The following is a 20061-nucleotide window of genomic DNA, read 5'->3' as shown; positions in this document are numbered from 1 at the left end:
TCCTATCACTCACTGCACCCCCCTCTGTATAACACCTATCACTCACTACACCCTCCTCTGTATAACACCTCCTATCACTCACCACACTCCCCTCTGTATAACACCTCCTATCACTCACTACACCCCCCTCTGTATAACACCTCCTATCACTCACTACACCCCCCTCTGTATAACATCTCCTATCACTCACTACACCCCCCTCTGTATAACACCTCCTATCACTCACTACACCCCCCTCTGTATAACACCTCCTATCACTCACTACACCCCCTCTGTATAACATCTCCTATCACTCACTACACTCCCCTCTGTATAACATCTCCTATCACTCACTACACCCCCCTCTGTATAACACCTCCTATCACTCACTACACCCCCCTCTGTATAACACCTCCTATCACTCACTACACCCCCTCTGTATAACACCTCCTATCACTCACTACACCCCCCTCTGTATAACACCTCCTATCACTCACTACACTCTCTGTATAACACCTCCTATTACTCAATATACCCTCTGTGTAATACCTTATAACTATTACACCCCTTCTGTATGACTTCTCCCATTACTCACAAAACCCTGTGTGTATAACCCCTCCTCCTAATACCCCCATCACCCCTCCCTGTATCTCCTCCTATTGCTCCCCATCACTCCTCCCCCTACACCCCATAACCCTTCCTCTTACTGCTCCATCACCCCTCCCTGTAACTCCTCCTATCTACCAGTGACGTGCGGTGGTGGCTGTGAACGGAGAGGCACTGTCACAGCCACCACCGCACCGCACCCCCCCCCCCTCCTGACTGACGCCGACACCCGCTGCCCCCCTCCTCCAGCAGCAGCCAGCACCCGTCCCCTGCCGCAAACCTCCGTCCCCGCCCGCTGTACCCCCCCCCCCCCCCCGAAAAAAAATGATACTCACTGGGCAGGGGAGAGGGGAGCAGCAGCCACACAGGGACTCGGGAGCCGGCAGTGGCATGGGTCACAGCTTATGGAGCAAACGCAGCACTTTCGGCTTACATGACAGGGGCTGCTGTAATTGGACAGCAGCTGGATCTGCTGTCCAATCACAGCAGCCCCTGTCAATTAGGCACTTCTAGAAGTGCCGCTTTTAGTGTTATTTTTAATGGATTTTTTAGACCAAAGCTTAGCCCTGCCCTGCCCCAAGCCCCGCCCCCCCGCTTCATCCCCTTGCAGTTCTGTGTGGGAGGCACGCTTATCGTGCCTCCCAAACTAGGTTAAATAATTCAAACTAGTAAAATAATATAAAGAAAATACTTATGACACAGAATATGTGTCATAGGTATATTCTTTGTATTATTTTAAAACAAATTGACAGGGGAAGCACTGCCTCCCCTGACTGCACGTCCTGCTATCTACATGTCATATGAACAACACAAAACTTTATTAGGTATAATGAATGTACTTTTATTACTATATAAACAAATAAGATACAACAATCGGGGCGTGTATGTGTAGACAATACATGGCACAATGACTTCCCACAGCAGTGTTACTACATTTCCTCCTAGTGGACCGGACGAGCTCTGTAAGGTGGAGACAGGAGCGGGTGGCGCGGATTCAGTACCGGTGGCGCTAGGAATGCAGGAACCGATTGAATGCATTGTACGCAGATTCCAGGTCAAACAGCATCTGGCGAACCTGAGAGTCGTCCAGTTCATCGGATGCAGACATACTGCTGAGCTTCTGCAGCCTGAGGATGACAGGAAACCATAAGGACACCTCAAAGGACAAGGGGACAACCCACAGGTCAGATACAGGAACAGAGACCACCACACATAGGGTCTCTATGAGAGAGATGCATGTTGGGGAATGTAGTTGGAGATTGTGCCACAAACCACGGGAACACCCTCAGCGATGGACAAGCACAGCAGGCCCTGGTCATGACACGTGGGTATTATTTATATATATAGATTTGGGGTTATAGTGCTGCGATCCACCTCTTATGGTTTTATACCCTGGAAATGTCCCACAAATGACATACACTTTGTAATTTATCAATATAACTGTATTCTGTTTTTTATATACGAGATCGATGTGTGCAGGGTAATAAAATGAAGTTGATAAACAGTTTCTGTGTTTGCTCGAGCTACGTATAATAATACCGCTCTCTGAAAATAAAAAACAAATCCAATATCTAATATCAGCAAATGAAAGAATGTTTCTTCTAGAACAGGGGCGGCATGACTACAGCTGTGCACCAGCTAGGTAACCTGGAAAACATGGACCGTTGGTAGATCTCGAGGACCGGTTTGGCCATCCCTGTTATAGAATGTCCGTCCATGCTAAAACGTCTATTTCAAGTTTTGCACAATAGGTGATGTGTTGATAGGTGAAGGTACCTTGAAAAAGGGCCACTTAACGGCCCGAAACGCGTTGGTGAGGAGGAACCAGCATCATCTTTGCCCAGGGACCCTTGTGCCATCACTTCCATCTTGATCGGCTAAACCACCTCAATCTCTTTAACCCGGGTGAGTCGAGGTGGCATCAAGGTTTTTTTCCCCCTGTAGCAGTCTTTGTTCTTTTTACCTTGTGGATGTATTATTTGGATGTCTGTATGCTGAATAAATTCCTGTTTTTTAACCTGTGGAGTCTGTGACTGATTGAAAATTTGTGGAACGCCAGGTGGACAATTAAAGATACCCCTACGTGCATATAGGGCCTAGCTAAAAGGTAAGCCCTGTACACTTGGGGATGTGGGACCACTGTTGGATCAAAAAGTTACCTTTACATGCAAATAGGGCAACAAGACAGGTCAGTAACACAGATTTGGGTACTGTGTCCGAATACTCCCTGACCTTGCCTTTTCTTCCCTATTACTGTAACGGTGTCATTTGGCTGACCATCGGCTAATTAAGGAGATTGAAGATTCCCTTCCATCATCTAGACAGCGCATGAGACTTTTCCTTTTTGTTATACATTGTGGTTTGGTTTGGTAATCCTTGGTGAAGTGTGCAGCAGTCTAGGGGCGCAAATTCGTCCTATCTTTTTCCATTTATTCCAGAAAGTGGCCACGGAAAGGCTATCCCCAGACTATTACAGCCAGCGTGTGCTTGCACCAAGCAGAAGATGCGGAAACCACCGTGGGACCCTAACCGTTAACATCGGAGGAGAGTACGGGGAGACGATCGCGAAAGAAGTGCAGGGAACCTGTAAAGAGGTGAGCGGGCACAGCGGCGGACCTACCCGGTATCCGCAGCCGTGCACTGCGAACCTACACAGACGGGGAGATACACGGGACGGAAACCGCAGCACGGGGAGCTGTTGTAACATGGTGCGAGCGGACTGACCGTTTATCACCGAAGTACGGGAACCCGAGCTCAGACACCGCCAGTAATTACCCCCCCCCCCTGAAAACGCACGCTCGCTGACCACCAATGAAAGAGGTACCTGAAGATTAAGTAGCAATAAGATCTGAGACCTTGAACAATATTATCAATTAACGGGTCGCCGTTTCTTGACACCAGGTCACACTAGTGACCCTTCATCTAAAATCAACACACCAGCTATTGTGCAAAGCTTGAAATATACGTTTTAGCATGGACGGACATTCTAGAAGAAACATTCTTTCATTTGCTGATATTAGATATTGGATTTGTTTTTTATTTTCAGAGAGCGGTATTATTATACGTAGCTCGAGCAAACACCGAAATTGTTCATCAACTTCACTTTATTACCCTGCACACATCGTTCTCATATAGAAAAAAAAACAGAATACAGTTATATTGATAAATTACAAAGTGTATGTCATTTGTGGGACATTTCCAGGGTATGAAACCATAAGAGGTGGATCGCAGCACTATAACCCCAAATCTATTGATCAAAATTAACGGGAACAGTCACAAAACGGCGTGGGGTCCCCCCCTCCTGTGCAAAGAGCCGGTCCTGGTTTCATAAAATCACAGGGACAAACAAGTTGGGGTTCCCTGGATTTTATAAAACCAGCACCAGGCTCAAGGGCCGGTCCTGGTTCCCAAAATACGGAGGACAGGGTAATGCCACAGCCGGGGGGAGACTTTTTATACAAGTCCCCCTGGCCAAAGCATTCACCCCCTGACCGCCCCCAGACCGGGACTTAGGCCCGCCCACCAGCCAATGATGGTCCGGGAAAACCCCCATGCCGGTCCATGATTGGCTGGTGGGCGGGGCTAAGTCCTGGTCTGGAGGCGGAGCCCCAGATGTAAACAGAAGACCGGACCGTGATTACAGTGCTGCAGGGCACCCGTGAAAGCGCTGAAGACGTCTGTGAGCATGTTTTCTATCCACAGGTACCCCACTATGGATTGTACAGGACAAGGGGACCGATCTACTATAAACATACAGTAGGTGAGTATGGATGAATGGGCTCCGAGTGAAATAAAGTTATACTGTAAGTGTGTGTGTATATTTATTTAACTATTTGTGCTACTGTGGGACTGCAAGTCCCAGCGGGCCCTTTATTGCCCCACATGCTGGGACTTGGGTTCTCCAAGTCCCTGCATGTGGTGCAGGCATGCTGGGACTCATAGTTCCACAGCAAAACACAATAGTTTTTCTATTTTTTACACAATCATCAGCTCGATGCCCAGGGGCATCGAGGACAGCCCCGGGCATCAGCATGGGCAGGTAAGTTCTGGAGGGGGAGGACCCCTTCTTTAGGGGGGTCCCCACTCCCCCAGGACCCCTGCTGACCGGTCAGGGGGTGAATGCTTTGGCCGGGGGCAGGGTGGCTTGTATAAAAAGTCTTCCCCTGGCTGTGGCATTACCCTGCTGGCTGGTTGGACCCGGTGCTGGTTCTTGAAATACGTGGGGACCCCTAGTCATTTTGTCCCCCGTATTTTGTGAACAGGACCGGCCCTTGAGCCTGGTGCTGGTTTTATAAAATCCAGGGAACCCGAACTTGTTTGTCCCAGTGATTTTATGAAACCAGGACCGGCTCTTTGAGCCCGGGGCTGGTTATGCTCAGGAGGGGGGACCCCACACCGGTTTTTTTTTAAACCCTTTATTTTGGACAGAACCATGCACAGATCACAATGATCTGTACATGGTTCTATCAAACTCGCCAGCCAGAACCTGGTCTAATTTTTTGGTAACCTTTACCAAAAATTGCACCCTATTACATGTGCAAGTTAGATGCTTTCCAATGGGAAAACATCTGGATGCGAACTGAAGTGTGACTAAAAATCAACACTACAAAAAGTGCGATTTCGCAGTAAAAAGTGCGATTTTTTTTACGGGAATCGCAACCTATAAAATATGCGATTTTCGGAAAATGCCCATAAACGCAAAAAAACAAACCCCCCCCAAAAAAAACGCACCCTATTACATTTCGCCCCATGATGTGTGTGACTGAGATACGGAATAACCTGCTCATGTATATTATTTATGTACAGATGGAACATGTGTGTAACTGAGATACGGAAGAACCTGCTCATGTATATTACTTATGTACAGATGGAACATGTGTGTAACTGAGATACGGAATAACCTGCTCATGTATATTATTTATGTACAGATGGAACATGTGTGTAACTGAGATACGGAATAACCTGCTCATGTATATTATGTATGTACAGATGGAACATGTGTGTAACTGAGATACGGGACAACCTGCTCATGTATATTATTTATGTACAGATGGAACATGTGTGTAACTGAGATACGGAATAACCTGCTCATGTATATTACTTATGTATAGATGGAACATGTGCGTAACTGAGATACGGAATAACCTGCTCATGTATATTATTTATGTACAGATGGAACATGTGTGTAACTGAGATACGGAATAACCTGCTCATGAATATTATTTATGTACAGATGGAACATGTGCGTAACTGAGATACGGAATAACCTGCTCATATATATTATTTATGTACAGATGGAACATGTGCGTAACTGAGATACGGAATAACCTGCTCATGTATATTACTTATGTACAGATGGAACATGTGTGTAACTGAGATACGGAATAACCTGCTCATGTATATTACTTATGTACAGATGGAACATGTGCGTAACAGATACGGAATAACCTGCTCATGTATATTACTTATGTACAGATGGAACATGTGTGTAACTGAGATATGGAATAACCTGCTCATGTATATTATTTATGTACAGATGGAACATGTGTGTAACTGAGATACGGGACAACCTGCTCATGTATATTACTTATGTACAGATGGAACATGTGTGTAACTGAGATACGGAATAACCTGCTCATGTATATTACTTATGTACAGATGGAACATGTGCGTAACTGAGATACGGAATAACCTGCTCATGTATATTATTTATGTACAGATGGAACATGTGTGTAACTGAGATACGGAATAACCTGCTCATGTATATTATTTATGTACAGATGGAACATGTGTGTAACTGAGATACGGAATAACCTGCTCATGTATATTACTTATGTACAGATGGAACATGTGTGTAACAGATACGGAATAACCTGCTCATGTATATTATTTATGTACAGATGGAACATGTGTGTAACTGAGATACGGAATAACCTGCTCATGTATATTACTTATGTACAGATGGAACATGTGTGTAACTGAGATACGGAATAACCTGCTCATGTTTATTACTTATGTACAGATGGAACATGTGTGTAACAGATACGGAATAACCTGCTCATGTATATTACTTATGTACAGATGGAACGTGTGTGTAACTGAGATACGGAATAACCTGCTCATGTATATTATTTATGTACAGATGGAACATGTGTGTAACTGAGATACGGGACAACCTGCTCATGTATATTACTTATGTACAGATGGAACATGTGTGTAACTGAGATACGGAATAACCTGCTCATGTATATTATTTATGTACAGATGGAACATGTGCGTAACTGAGATACGGAATAACTTGCTCATGTATAATATTTATGTACAGATGGAACATGTGCGTAACAGATACGGAATAACCTGCTCATGTATATTATTTATGTACAGATGGAACATGTGTGTAACTGAGATACGGAATAACCTGCTCATGTATATTACTTATGTACAGATGGAACATGTGCGTAACTGAGATACGGAATAACCTGCTCATGTATATTACTTATGTACAGATGGAACATGTGTGTAACAGATACGGAATAACCTGCTCATGTATATTACTTATGTACAGATGGAACATGTGCGTAACTGAGATACGGAATAACCTGCTCATGTATATTATTTATGTACAGATGGAACATGTGCGTAACTGAGATACGGAATAACCTGCTCATGTATAATATTTATGTACAGGTGGAACATGTGCGTAACTGAGATACGGAATAACCTGCTCATGTATATTATTTATGTACAGGTGGAACATGTGCGTAACTGAGATACGGAATAACCTGCTCATGTATATTATTTATGTACAGATGGAACATGTGTGTAACAGATACGGAAAAACCTGCTCATGTATATTACTTATGTACAGATGGAACATGTGCGTAACTGAGATATGGAATAACCTGCTCATGTATATTACTTATGTACAGATGGAACATGTGCGTAACTGAGATACGGAATAACCTGCTCATGTATATTATTTATGTATAGATGGAACGTGTGTGTAACTGAGATACGGAATAACCTGCTCATGTATATTATTTATGTACAGATGGAACATGTGTGTAACTGAGATACGGAATAACCTGCTCATGTATATTACTTATGTACAGATGGAACATGTGCGTAACAGATACGGGACAACCTGCTCATGTATATTACTTATGTACAGATGGAACATGTGCGTAACAGATACGGGACAACCTGCTCATGTATATTATTTATGTATAGATGGAACATGTGTGTAACTGAGATACGGAATAACCTGCTCATGTATATTACTTATGTACAGATGGAACATGTGCGTAACAGATACGGGACAACCTGCTCATGTATATTATTTATGTACAGATGGAACATGTGTGTAACTGAGATACGGAATAACCTGCTCATGTATATTACTTATGTACAGATGGAACATGTGTGTAACTGAGATACGGAATAACCTGCTCATGTATATTACTTATGTACAGATGGAACATGTGCGTAACTGAGATACGGAATAACCTGCTCATGTATATTACTTATGTACAGATGGAACATGTGCGTAACTGAGATACGGAATAACCTGCTCATGTATATTATTTATGTATAGATGGAACGTGTGTGTAACTGAGATACGGAATAACCTGCTCATGTATATTACTTATGTACAGATGGAACATGTGTGTAACAGATACGGAATAACCTGCTCATGTATATTACTTATGTACAGATGGAACATGTGCGTAACTGAGATACGGAATAACCTGCTCATGTAGGAGCCGGACTGGAGGCAAAGCCTGGGGGTAGGCTCCCCTGACAGGGTTTGTAGGGAGCTGACTAGCTGGACAGTCATAGAAGGGGTGTCTAAGGAGAGGGTCATAGGGGGAGGGGCTTAACGGGGTGTAGTAAGGGTATATAAGCAGGATGCAGGCAGGAAATAGGGGTCACTGGGAGATTTTTCTGAACAGCTAAGCAGCACTGCATCTCCCATGGCTTCCCCAAACGCTGATGCTGAGGTATCTGCAGCGCTGGCTGCCCTCAGGGAGGCAGCAGGCACCAGAGGGACAGAGTGGCTGCAGCAGCAGATGTCAGGTCTGCTGGGGGGACTGGGAGCAGCAACGCAGGAGGCTGCTCCAGCGGGCGCACGGCCTCGGAGGTCCAGGCCTCCGGAGCGCTTCAGCCCATCTGTGTCCCCCAGGGTTCAGCGCCGTTCTAGGAGCCCCGTCAGGGACCCTCCAGGCCAGGCTGCGGGCCGGGCACCTTCCGCCCGCAGGACCAGGTCTGGGAGGAATCCAACATGCAGGCGGAACCCTCCGCGCGGGGGGAACCCCCCCCACGTGCAAGAAGATCCGGCGTTGCGTGGGTCTGGACCTGGAGCGGCGGGGCATGCGGGGCATGCTGCTGCCCAGCGCGGGGTGAGTCGTGCCAGGGGGGCAGAAGTACAGGCTGCGGACTGCAGGCCTGGTACACGGAGCGAGAGACGCACAGCTGGCTCCGCCCCCAATGAGGTCACGCCGGCTGGTGCTATACCTGAAGGTGGGGATGACAGGAGAAGAGAGATGGCAGCGTCAGCAGACGATGGAGAGATACCTGGTCCTTCTTCATCTGGGACCCGTCAGGACACTGGACCTGCGGCTGCTGGGTTCACAGCCCCCAGGCAGCCTGGTGAGTCTGTCTCTATGTCTATTAATGCTTTAGCACAAAGTCAGGGGGGGGGAGGGTTAGCCCCCCAGGGGGAAATGAGTAGGGGCTTTACCGAATTATTGAGTGGTTTTGCAGATTGGCTGGTGGGTTTGCGGCAGGGGGCGGGGCCGTCCCCGGCGGCAGCATGGGCACCGCAGAATTCGGGCACACCAGCTAGCATTAGTGTGCCGGTCAGTAATAGTGTGCCTGTTAGCAGTGGGGTGCCGGTTAGCAGTGGGGTGCCGGTTAGCAGTGGGGTGCCGGTTAGCAGTGGGGTGCCGGGGAGCAGCGTGGTGCTGGTATCCGGCGGGGAGCAAAGCAGCAGCAGGGCAGGGGCTGAAGGGGGCAGTGTGGTGACGCAGGATGAGAGTGGGAGGCTTAGTGACACTGCGAAAGGGGAGGTGTATGTATGTTTTGAGGGGCCATTGGGGGCCCACCTGAAGCAGGAGGTGAGGGAGAAGATTTGGAAAGGGGAATATGTGGATATATTTTCATTACTACCCTTAGAGCGTTTTAACCTGGATAGGCCCCGCAAGGAGGAGAAAAAGGAGGAGGAGGAACGGCGGCGGTATCGGCTGATACCGTGGTCATTCACAAATTGGTTACAAGCTTTTGCTATTTTAGCTAGTGTGATTGGGGAGAAGGCACCTGACAATTGTTCAGGCTTATTCTGTTACATGGATGCGATAGGAGAGGCATACCGTGTGTACGGGGGCATGGCTTGGCTCAGGTATGATGAGCAGTTTAGGCAGAGGAAGGCGGTTCGCCCCAACATTCGTTGGGATCATAAGGATATTGCTTTATGGTTAAAGGTAACGGCCCCCATAAAAAGTGGGCAGCCCTTTCGTGGGGATGGGGGGGGGCCGAGAGAGGCCACAAGCGGGACGGCCATGCAGAAGGGACTCTGCTTTGCCTTCAACGACGGGTCATGCCGGTTTGGAGCAAAATGCAAATTCAAGCATGAATGTTCATCATGTGGAGGGAACCATGGGGCAAATAAATGCTTCAGAGGGAAGTCCCGAGACAGTAGTTCAAAAGGGGGCGACACCAGTTCGGCTGGAAAGGATGCTGGGTTATCTGCGTAGGTATCCTGACCAGCAGACAGCCGCCTTGTTGGAGGAGGGGTTTAGGGAAGGTTTTAAGATACCTTCTGACGTGCAGGTGTCAGGAAGTTTTAGGAGGAATTTGAAGTCTGCTAGGGAGCATCCTGAAGTGGTGCAGGAAAAACTGTTTAAGGAGGTGCAGCTGGGTCGTATGGCTGGACCGTTTAGGGCGGCACCGTGGCCAGATTTGATAGTCTCTCCGTTGGGGGTGGTGCCAAAAAAGGAGGCGAACAAGTTTCGTCTGATACACCATTTATCCTTCCCAAAAGGGGCGTCGGTCAATGATGGCATTGACCCCGACATCTGCTCGGTGGTTTATACATCCTTTGATGCGGCTGTTAAGTGGGTGAAGCGGTTTGGGAAAGGGGCCATGTTGGCAAAGACTGATATTGAATCGGCATTCCGGTTGCTGCCTGTTCATCCAACCAGTTTGCGGTTGTTGGGATGTTGTTGGGATGGGGAGTTTTTTGTTGATCGTTGTTTACCGATGGGGTGCTCCTTGTCGTGTGCTTATTTTGAGGCCTTTAGTTCCTTTTTGGAGTGGGTGGTTAAGGATGTCTCTGGGTGCAGTTCAGTTATTCATTACCTAGATGATTTCTTATGTATTGGTCCCGGGGGGACCGGTGTGTGTGATTTATTGTTGAGGACTGTTGAAAGGGTGTCGGCAGACTTTGGGGTCCCGCTTGCTCCGGGAAAGACGGAGGGCCCTGCGACTGTGATCAGTTTTTTGGGTATTGTCATTGATACTGTGCATATGGAGTGTCGCTTGCCTGAAGAAAAATTACTGGGTTTGAAGGCCGAGGTAGGGAGGGCGTTGCTGTTGAAGAAAATCAGATTGAGGGAATTACAGTCCTTGCTGGGTAAGTTGAATTTTGCGTGTCGCATTATGCCGATGGGCCGCATTTTCAGCAGGAGGCTGGCAGCAGCGACAGCAGGGGTGGTTCTTCCTCATCATTTTGTCAGATTAGGTAGTGAGTTGAAAGGGGACTTGCGGGTGTGGGCATCTTTTCTGGAAACCTTTAATGGCAGGGCTTTGTGGATGTCAGACACTTGCGTGGCCACAGAGATAGACCTTTTTACAGACGCCGCTGGGAGTGGCGGTTTTGGGGCTTATTGCCAGGGACATTGGTGTGTGGGCCGGTGGCCGGAGTCTTGGGTGCAGAGAGGCTTGGTTAAAAATTTAGCATTGTTGGAATTGTTTCCTATTTTGATTGCTGTGGTTGTTTGGGGTGAGCTGTTCCGCGATAGGAAGATTTGTTTTTACTGCGATAATTTGGGGGTGGTCATGGCTATTAATCAATTGTCGGCATCTTCACCGCCGGTGGTTACTATTTTGCAGCAGTTGGTATTGGAATGTCTGGCTTTGAATTTGTGGGTTGTGGCTAGGCACGTTCCCGGTGTCTCTAACGGCATTGCGGATTCTTTATCTCGTTCACAGTGGGAACGATTCCGGGAGTTGGCACCAGAGGCGGACAGGGAGGGGACCGGGTTCCTGAGTCGGCTCTGGGCTCTGCTGGACGGGTAGTCGATCAGCTCATCAGGGAATCCTTGGCCCCAAATACATGGTCGGCATACAATCAGGAATGGCGGAGCTGGTTAGAATGGCGTGAGGTAGTAGGTTTGAAGGAGGATGATGACGAGTTGGCTGTCTTGCTATACATAGGCCATTGTAAGGAGATTGGTTGGTCAGTGGCAAAGATCACGCGCTGTATGGCGGGCTTAGCTTTTGGGTTTCGTGCAGGTAGGAGGCCTGATGTCACAAAGAATTTCCTGATTGCGCAGGCTTTAAAAGGCTGGAGAAAAGGCCATGTAGTACAGGATCAGAGAAGGCCGGTGTCCTTCCAGTTGTTGCAGAATATGGGCAGGAAGTTGGGTGAGGTCTGTAGTTCCAATTTCGAGGAAAGGTTGTTCGGGGTAGCCTTTTCGCTTGCCTTCTTCGGGGCACTGCGGATTGGTGAACTCGTGAGTCCAAGCGTCTCCAGGCCGGGAGGTTTGTTAGGGGAGGATGTGGATTTATACTCGGATAGGGTGGAGCTAGTGGTGAGGAGGTCTAAGACGGATCAGTTGGGGAGGGGGAAGAAGGTGGTTCTTTTCTCTGTACTAGGCTCGGATATGTGCCCGGTGGCACGGCTAAGGTTATTTAAGGAAGTCAGAGTGGGCAGAGAAAGTGATCCTTTGCTGATGCATGCGAATGGGTCCTTTTTATCACGGTTCCAGTTCACTAGCGTGTTTAGAGCAGTCCTGCGGACGTTGGGCCTAAAGGGGGAGGAATACGCGGGTCACTCTTTCCGCATCGGGGCCGCAACTGAGGCTGCTAGGTTGGGTTTGGGAGATGAGCTGATTAAGCGCATTGGGCGATGGGAATCGTCTCGTTTTCGTTCATATGTTCGTTTAGGGGATTGTTGAGACTGATGGTGTGCTTTCTAATTTTAGGGCATTCCCCGTGCCTGATTTGGATTTTAGGACATTCATATGTCTTTTGGGGAGCGTTGCGGGCTGATGTCAGACCGAACGGCCGCCAGCTGGGTTTGGATAGAGAGGAGGCAGTGGTTCGCTGGCTGGGGAAGCGCGGCATGGTATGGAGTGGAGTGTTACAGGAATTTCACCGTTTTGTGCGGCTGGATAGGGCTCCCGACATATTAGTGTTGCATGTGGGAGGGAATGACCTTGGGAGCAGACCATTTAGGGAGTTGATACGGGATATCAAGTTTGATCTCTTACGGTATGGGCAATGTTTCCAGAGGTGATCACAGTTTGGTCGGATATTGTGCCGCGCCGTTATTGGAGGGATGCAAGGTCGGCTGACAAGATCAATAAGGCACGGATAAAAGTCAACAGGGCAATTGGGCGTTTTATGGCTAGAAACGGCGCGGTGGTGGTGAGGCACAAGGAACTTGAGTCTGGTGCCGGTGCTTTTTGGAGAGGAGACGGTGTGCATTTGAACGCTGTAGGGATCGATGTTTGGTCCTTGGGACTACAGGAAGGAATAGAAACAGCGTTCCGGATGTGGGGGGGGTCGCTCGGGGTCAAGGGTTTAACCCCGTGCTTGGTGGCGGAGGGGGGTCCTCGAGGTTAGTGGCATTGAGGCTTAATTATGCGGCGGGGAGGGCCCCATGAGGGGGCTGGACTCCCCTGGGTGAGGCTAATTAATGAGCACTGGGTGTTGACAATTGGTGCCCTCGAGCCAATCGCTATTGGCTGGGGGTAACAACTCCTGGAAGTGCTTAGAGGTGTGGATTGATTTATTGAGGGCCTCGGGGACCACCTTCCGTGGGGAATGTTTTTGATTATTGTTAATTTTGTATTGTTTCAATAAAGATGGCTGCTGTGGCCAATTTTATCCAACAAGAGAGTTATGTCATTTGTGGGGGGATAATTGGGCACAGCGATTAGACAATACCCTGTCATGTAGGAGCCGGACTGGAGGCAAAGCCTGGGGGTAGGCTCCCCTGACAGGGTTTGTAGGGAGCTGACTAGCTGGACAGTCATAGAAGGGGTGTCTAAGGAGAGGGTCATAGGGGGAGGGGCTTAACGGGGTGTAGTAAGGGTATATAAGCAGGATGCAGGCAGGAAATAGGGGTCACTGGGAGATTTTTCTGAACAGCTCCCACCCACCCTCCCTAATTTTATAAATTTTAGGAAGAATTATTGATAGGTTGTCTTTTGTCACAGTGGCCTGTGCGGAGGGGGGTCCTCGAGGTTAGTGGCATTGAGGCTTAATTATGCGGCGGGGAGGGCCCCATGAGGGGGCTGGACTCCCCTGGGTGAGGCTAATTAATGAGCACTGGGTGTTGACAATTGGTGCCCTCGAGCCAATCGCTATCGGCTGGGGGTAACAACTCCTGGAAGTGCTTAGAGGTGTGGATTGATTTATTGAGGGCCCCGGGGACCACCTTCCGTGGGGAATGTTTTTGATTATTGTTAATTTTGTATTGTTTCAATAAAGATGGCTGCTGTGGCCAATTTTATCCAACAAGAGAGTTATGTCATTTGTGGGGGGATAATTGGGCACAGCGATTAGACAATACCCTGTCATGTATATTATTTATGTACAGATGGAACATGTGTGTAACTGAGATACGGAATAACTTGCTCATGTATAATATTTATGTACAGATGGAACATGTGTGTAACTGAGATACGGGACAACCTGCTCATGTATATTATTTATGTACAGATGGAACATGTGTGTAACTGAGATACGGGACAACCTGCTCATGTATATTACTTATGTACAGATGGAACATGTGTGTAACTGAGATACGGGACAACCTGCTCATGTATATTATTTATGTACAGATGGAACATGTGTGTAACTGAGATACGGAATAACCTGCTCATGTATATTACTTATGTACAGATGGAACATGTGCGTAACTGAGATACGGAATAACCTGCTCATGTATATTATTTATGTATAGATGGAACATGTGTGTAACCGAGATACGGAATAACCTGCTCATGTATATTATTTATGTATAGATGGAACATGTGTGTAACTGAGATACGGAATAACCTGCTCATGTATATTATTTATGTATAGATGGAACATGTGTGTAACTGAGATACGGAATAACCTGCTCATGTATATTATTTATGTACAGATGGAACATGTGCGTAACTGAGATACGGAATAACCTGCTCATGTATATTATTTATGTATAGATGGAACATGTGTGTAACTGAGATACGGAATAACCTGCTCATGTATATTACTTATGTACAGATGGAACATGTGCGTAACTGAGATACGGAATAACCTGCTCATGTATAATATTTATGTATAGATGGAACATGTGTGTAACTGAGATATGGAATAACCTGCTCATGTATATTATTTATGTACAGATGGAACATGTGTGTAACTGAGATACGGAATAACCTGCTCATGTATATTATTTATGTATAGATGGAACATGTGTGTAACTGAGATACGGAATAACCTGCTCATGTATATTACTTATGTACAGATGGAACATGTGCGTAACTGAGATACGGAATAACCTGCTCATGTATATTATTTATGTATAGATGGAACGTGTGTGTAACTGAGATACGGAATAACCTGCTCATGTATATTACTTATGTACAGATGGAACATGTGTGTAACAGATACGGAATAACCTGCTCATGTATATTACTTATGTACAGATGGAACATGTGCGTAACTGAGATACGGAATAACCTGCTCATGTATATTATTTATGTACAGATGGAACATGTGTGTAACTGAGATACGGAATAACTTGCTCATGTATAATATTTATGTACAGATGGAACATGTGTGTAACTGAGATACGGGACAACCTGCTCATGTATATTATTTATGTACAGATGGAACATGTGTGTAACTGAGATACGGGACAACCTGCTCATGTATATTACTTATGTACAGATGGAACATGTGTGTAACTGAGATACGGGACAACCTGCTCATGTATATTATGTATGTACAGATGAACATGTGTGTAACTGAGATACGGAATAACCTGCTCATGTACATTATTTGTGTTCAGATGGAACGTGTGTGTAACTGAGATACGGAATAACCTGCTCATGTATATTACTAGTGACATTACACAAGTGCAGACTGTTTTGATGTATCCCCATAGACCACAAATTCCCAACCACGGTCCTCAAGGCACACCAACAGTGCAGGTTTTAGTAATATCCAGGCTTGAGCACAGGTGACTTAATTAGTACCTGAGTGATTCTGATTAAACCATCTGTGCTGAAGCCTGGATATCACTAAAACCTGCACTGTTGGTGTGCCTTGAGGACCGTGGTTGGGAATGCCTGCCATAGACAGAGCCCCTTCCATGCAGTGTTACTATGCCTCTGAGGAAGTGCTTATATGATGCAATGAAACGCATCAGGCCAAACAACAGCCGTTACATGGAGGAGACAGATGGCCTCCAAGTGGGAGCGATATTCTTCCCTTGGTCTATATGGGACTTCTCTCTATCATTACAGCACTGACAGTACTGCAGGGATCCATCTGATCTCCAGCCAATACCACGTTATCCAGCTTCCCATACACATATGGACAATAGCACATACATGGAAATCGTTTCATTTACTTGCATTATTTGCTTGCACATAGCATTGTAACTTCTTCCAGATTTAATGTTCTTAATATTTTGTAATTTATGAATAAAATAAAATTCTGATTTATTAAATAATCTTTACACCTAGCTGGGGTGAAAGTGAATGCTGGCAGCTTGAAACCCAACACTGAGAAGGCTGGAGCCGGAACTCAGCCTCCGCCCGTCGGGTTAGTATACTTACCTAGCAGGTGTCAGGATGGCATTGTCAGTCTTCTAACCACTGGCATCCTAAGTACCAGGATGCCAATATCATTCTGGTCTAAAGCGTGATCCTAGCACTGTGCCAACCATATACGAGTCTTACAAACCGAAGCAATGTAAGACTAGAACTGAACACATTTCCACCAAGGGTTTCCTTTTGGGGGCACATTGCTGTTGTCTATGGCTTGTCCCTATAATATACTGTGACAGGGTTAATAGGTTTTCTCTGTATTAAAGCACACTACAACAGTTATACAGGAATCCAGTCCTGCTTTTGGTTGTAGCTGAGGAATCGGGCCTGTAAGCTGCCTTTGAATATGGTTCCTGTAGAAAGGTCAAATGCTCCCAATGGTGGTCGAGCTGCCCAGGTGATAGGAGCCACTGGATTCTTATCTAAATTGTTACTTTAATTGTGACAGAGAACGCTGTAACCTACTACTGCTGCAGTACCTGGGACTGTCCAAATTGCTGCTGGAAAATATAAATGTGATCCTTGTATTTACTAGTATACTCAGCATTAAGTCCTCCATACACCAGATCAGGTGGAATGCTAGGGCCCATGGGTACGTAACCAAGCAGAAGACACGAGGGGAGAACAGCAGAACACACACAGGACTGAGCTCTCTCCTCACCACTGGCTGACTTTCTCTCGCCCCTCAAAGTCTGGGGGAAGGTGGCTCATTCGGTTCATGGTCTCCATCAGCTCCCGCAGGTCAGGCTGGATCTGTCAACACAGAATATTATATATACACAGTCAGAGGATAGCAGTATTTACAGGTCACGGTAAGTGGCACCACCATACTGTGAGGTCAGACCTGCATCAGTTGTAATCCTACATCCCGTGAGCCAGGCAACGATAGAAGGTGCCGACGGAGAGAACATTGTGCCGACATACTTCACTGTACAGGGTCACGTTTGTGCTGGGAATACCTCATGGAAGATCTTATCGCACCAGATTCAAGCTCATCCATATTAAATGTAGGAGGTATCAGACACATGGTATATGAGGAGCAGAAGACCCACCAGAGGGCCCCTGTTATCACTGCGTCACCAGACTCATGACGCTGCTAATTGGACCTAGGAGGACTGGTCACATACAGTGTGGTCGGATCTATAAGGGTGATGCATGGAGCACTGTGTCCGCTGGTAGCACTTCTATAATGGTGTGTGTGTGTAATGTGGTCACGTGGCAGAGCCTGGTGACCATCGCAGCCATACAGTAGCTTCACGTACCAGCACAATGATGGACTATTCCAGCAGGAAACTGCCATGTAATCAGTCCCAAGTATCGTGAGTGTGTATTATATGCTGGTGTGCGACTGTGTGATATGTATTACTGTGTGTGTGTATTATATGCTGGTGTGCGACTGCGTGTATTATATGCTGGTGTGCGACTGTGTGTGGTATGTATTACTGTATGGTATTATATGCTGGTGTGCGACTGTGTGATATGTATTACTGTGTGTGTGTATTATATGCTGGTGTGCGACTGCGTGTATTATATGCTGGTGTGCGACTGTGTGATATGTATTACTGTGTGTGTATTATATGCTGGTGTGCGACTGTGTGATATGTATTACTGTGTGTGTGTATTATATGCTGGTGTGCGACTGCGTGTATTATATGCTGGTGTGCGACTGTGTGATATGTATTACTGTGTGTGTATTATATGCTGGTGTGCGACTGTGTGATATGTATTACTGTGTGTGTGTATTATATGCTGGTGTGCGACTGCGTGTATTATATGCTGGTGTGCGACTGTGTGATATGTATTACTGTGTGTGTATTATATGCTGGTGTGCGACTGCATGTGGTATGTATTACTGCGTGTGTATTATATGCTGGTGTGTGGTATGTATTACTGCGTGTGTATTATATGCTGGTGTACGACTGTGTGTGTATTATATGCTGGTGTGCGACTGCGTGTGATATGTATTACTGTGTGTGTATTATATGCTGGTGTGCGACTGCGTGTGTATTATATGCTGGTGTGCGACTGTGTGTGTATTATATGCTGGTGTGCGACTGTGTGTGATATGTATAACTGTGTGTGTATTATATGCTGGTGTGCGACTGTGTGTGGTATGTATTACTGTGTGTGTATTATATGCTGCTGTGCAACTGTGTGTATTATATGCTGGTGTGCGACTGTGTGTGTGTATTATATGCTGGTGTGCAACTGTGTGTGATATGTATTACTGTGTGTGTATTATATGCTGGTGTGTGACTGCGTGTATTATATGCTGATGTGCGACTGTGTAATATGTATTACTGTGTGTGTATTATATGCTGGTGTGCGACTGTGTGATATGTATTACTGTGTGTGTATTATATGCTGGTGTGTGACTGTGTGTGTATTATATGCTGGTGTGCGACTGCGTGTGATATGTATTACTGTGTGTGTATTATATGATGGTGTGCGACTGCGTGTGGTATGTATTACTGCGTGTGTATTATATGCTGGTGTGCGACTGTGTGTGTATTATATGCTGGTGTGCGACTGCGTGTGATATGTATTACTGTGTGTGTATTATATGCTGGTGTGCGACTGCGTGTGTATTATATGCTGGTGTGCGACTGTGTGTGTATTATATGCTGGTGTGCGACTGCGTGTGTATTATATGCTGGTGTGCGACTGCGTGTGTATTATATGCTGGTGTGCGACTGTGTGTGATATGTATAACTGTGTGTGTATTATATGCTGGTGTGCGACTGTGTGGTATGTATTACGGTGTGTGTATTATATGCTGCTGTGCAACTGTGTGTATTATATGCTGGTGTGCGACTGTGTGTGTGTATTATATGCTGGTGTGCGACTGTGTGTGATATGTATTACTGTGTGTGTATTATATGCTGGTGTGCGACTGCGTGTATTATATGCTGATGTGCGACTGTGTAATATGTATTACTGTGTGTGTATTATATGCTGGTGTGCGACTGTGTGATATGTATTACTGTGTGTATTATATGCTGGTGTGTGACTGTGTGTGTATTATATGCTGGTGTGCGACTGCGTGTGATATGTATTACTGCGTGTGTATTATATGCTGGTGTGCGACTGTGTGTGTATTATATGCTGGTGTGCGACTGTGTGGTATGTATTACTGCATGTATTATATGCTGGTGTGCGACTGTGTGTCTATTATATGCTGGTGTGGGACTGTGTGATATGTATTACTGTGTGTGTATTATATGCTGGTGTGCGACTGTGTGATATGTATTACTGTGTGTGTATTATATGCTGGTGTGCGACTGCGTGTATTATATGCTGGTGTGCGACTGTGTAATATGTATTACTGTGTGTGTATTATATGCTGGTGTGCGACTGCGTGTGATATGTATTACTGTGTGTGTATTATATGCTGGTGTGCGACTGCGTGTATTATATGCTGGTGTGC

General features: G+C 46.3%; 1 protein-coding gene across 1 annotated transcript in view; it reads right to left on the bottom strand.

Moving 5' to 3' along the window:
* Positions 1-1390: 1390 nt before the first annotated feature.
* Positions 1391-20061, bottom strand: part of VPS28 (VPS28 subunit of ESCRT-I) — a 104973-nt gene continuing 86302 nt past the window's right edge. Inside the window, exons 9-10 of the mRNA XM_083171423.1 lie at positions 17296-17387; positions 1391-1712 (exon numbers count right to left, since the gene is read on the bottom strand). Of these exons, the coding sequence (XP_083027549.1) occupies positions 1595-1712; positions 17296-17387 (210 nt within the window). The 3' untranslated portion in view covers positions 1391-1594. The remainder of the gene's footprint in view (positions 1713-17295; positions 17388-20061) is intronic.

Source organism: Crinia signifera, chromosome 2 (genome assembly GCF_055691185.1).
Source record: "Crinia signifera chromosome 2, ASM5569118v1, whole genome shotgun sequence".
NCBI classification, from domain to species: Eukaryota; Metazoa; Chordata; class Amphibia; order Anura; family Myobatrachidae; genus Crinia; species Crinia signifera.
Note: the sequence above shows the minus strand (reverse complement) of the source record. Positions and strands in the feature narration are given on the sequence as shown.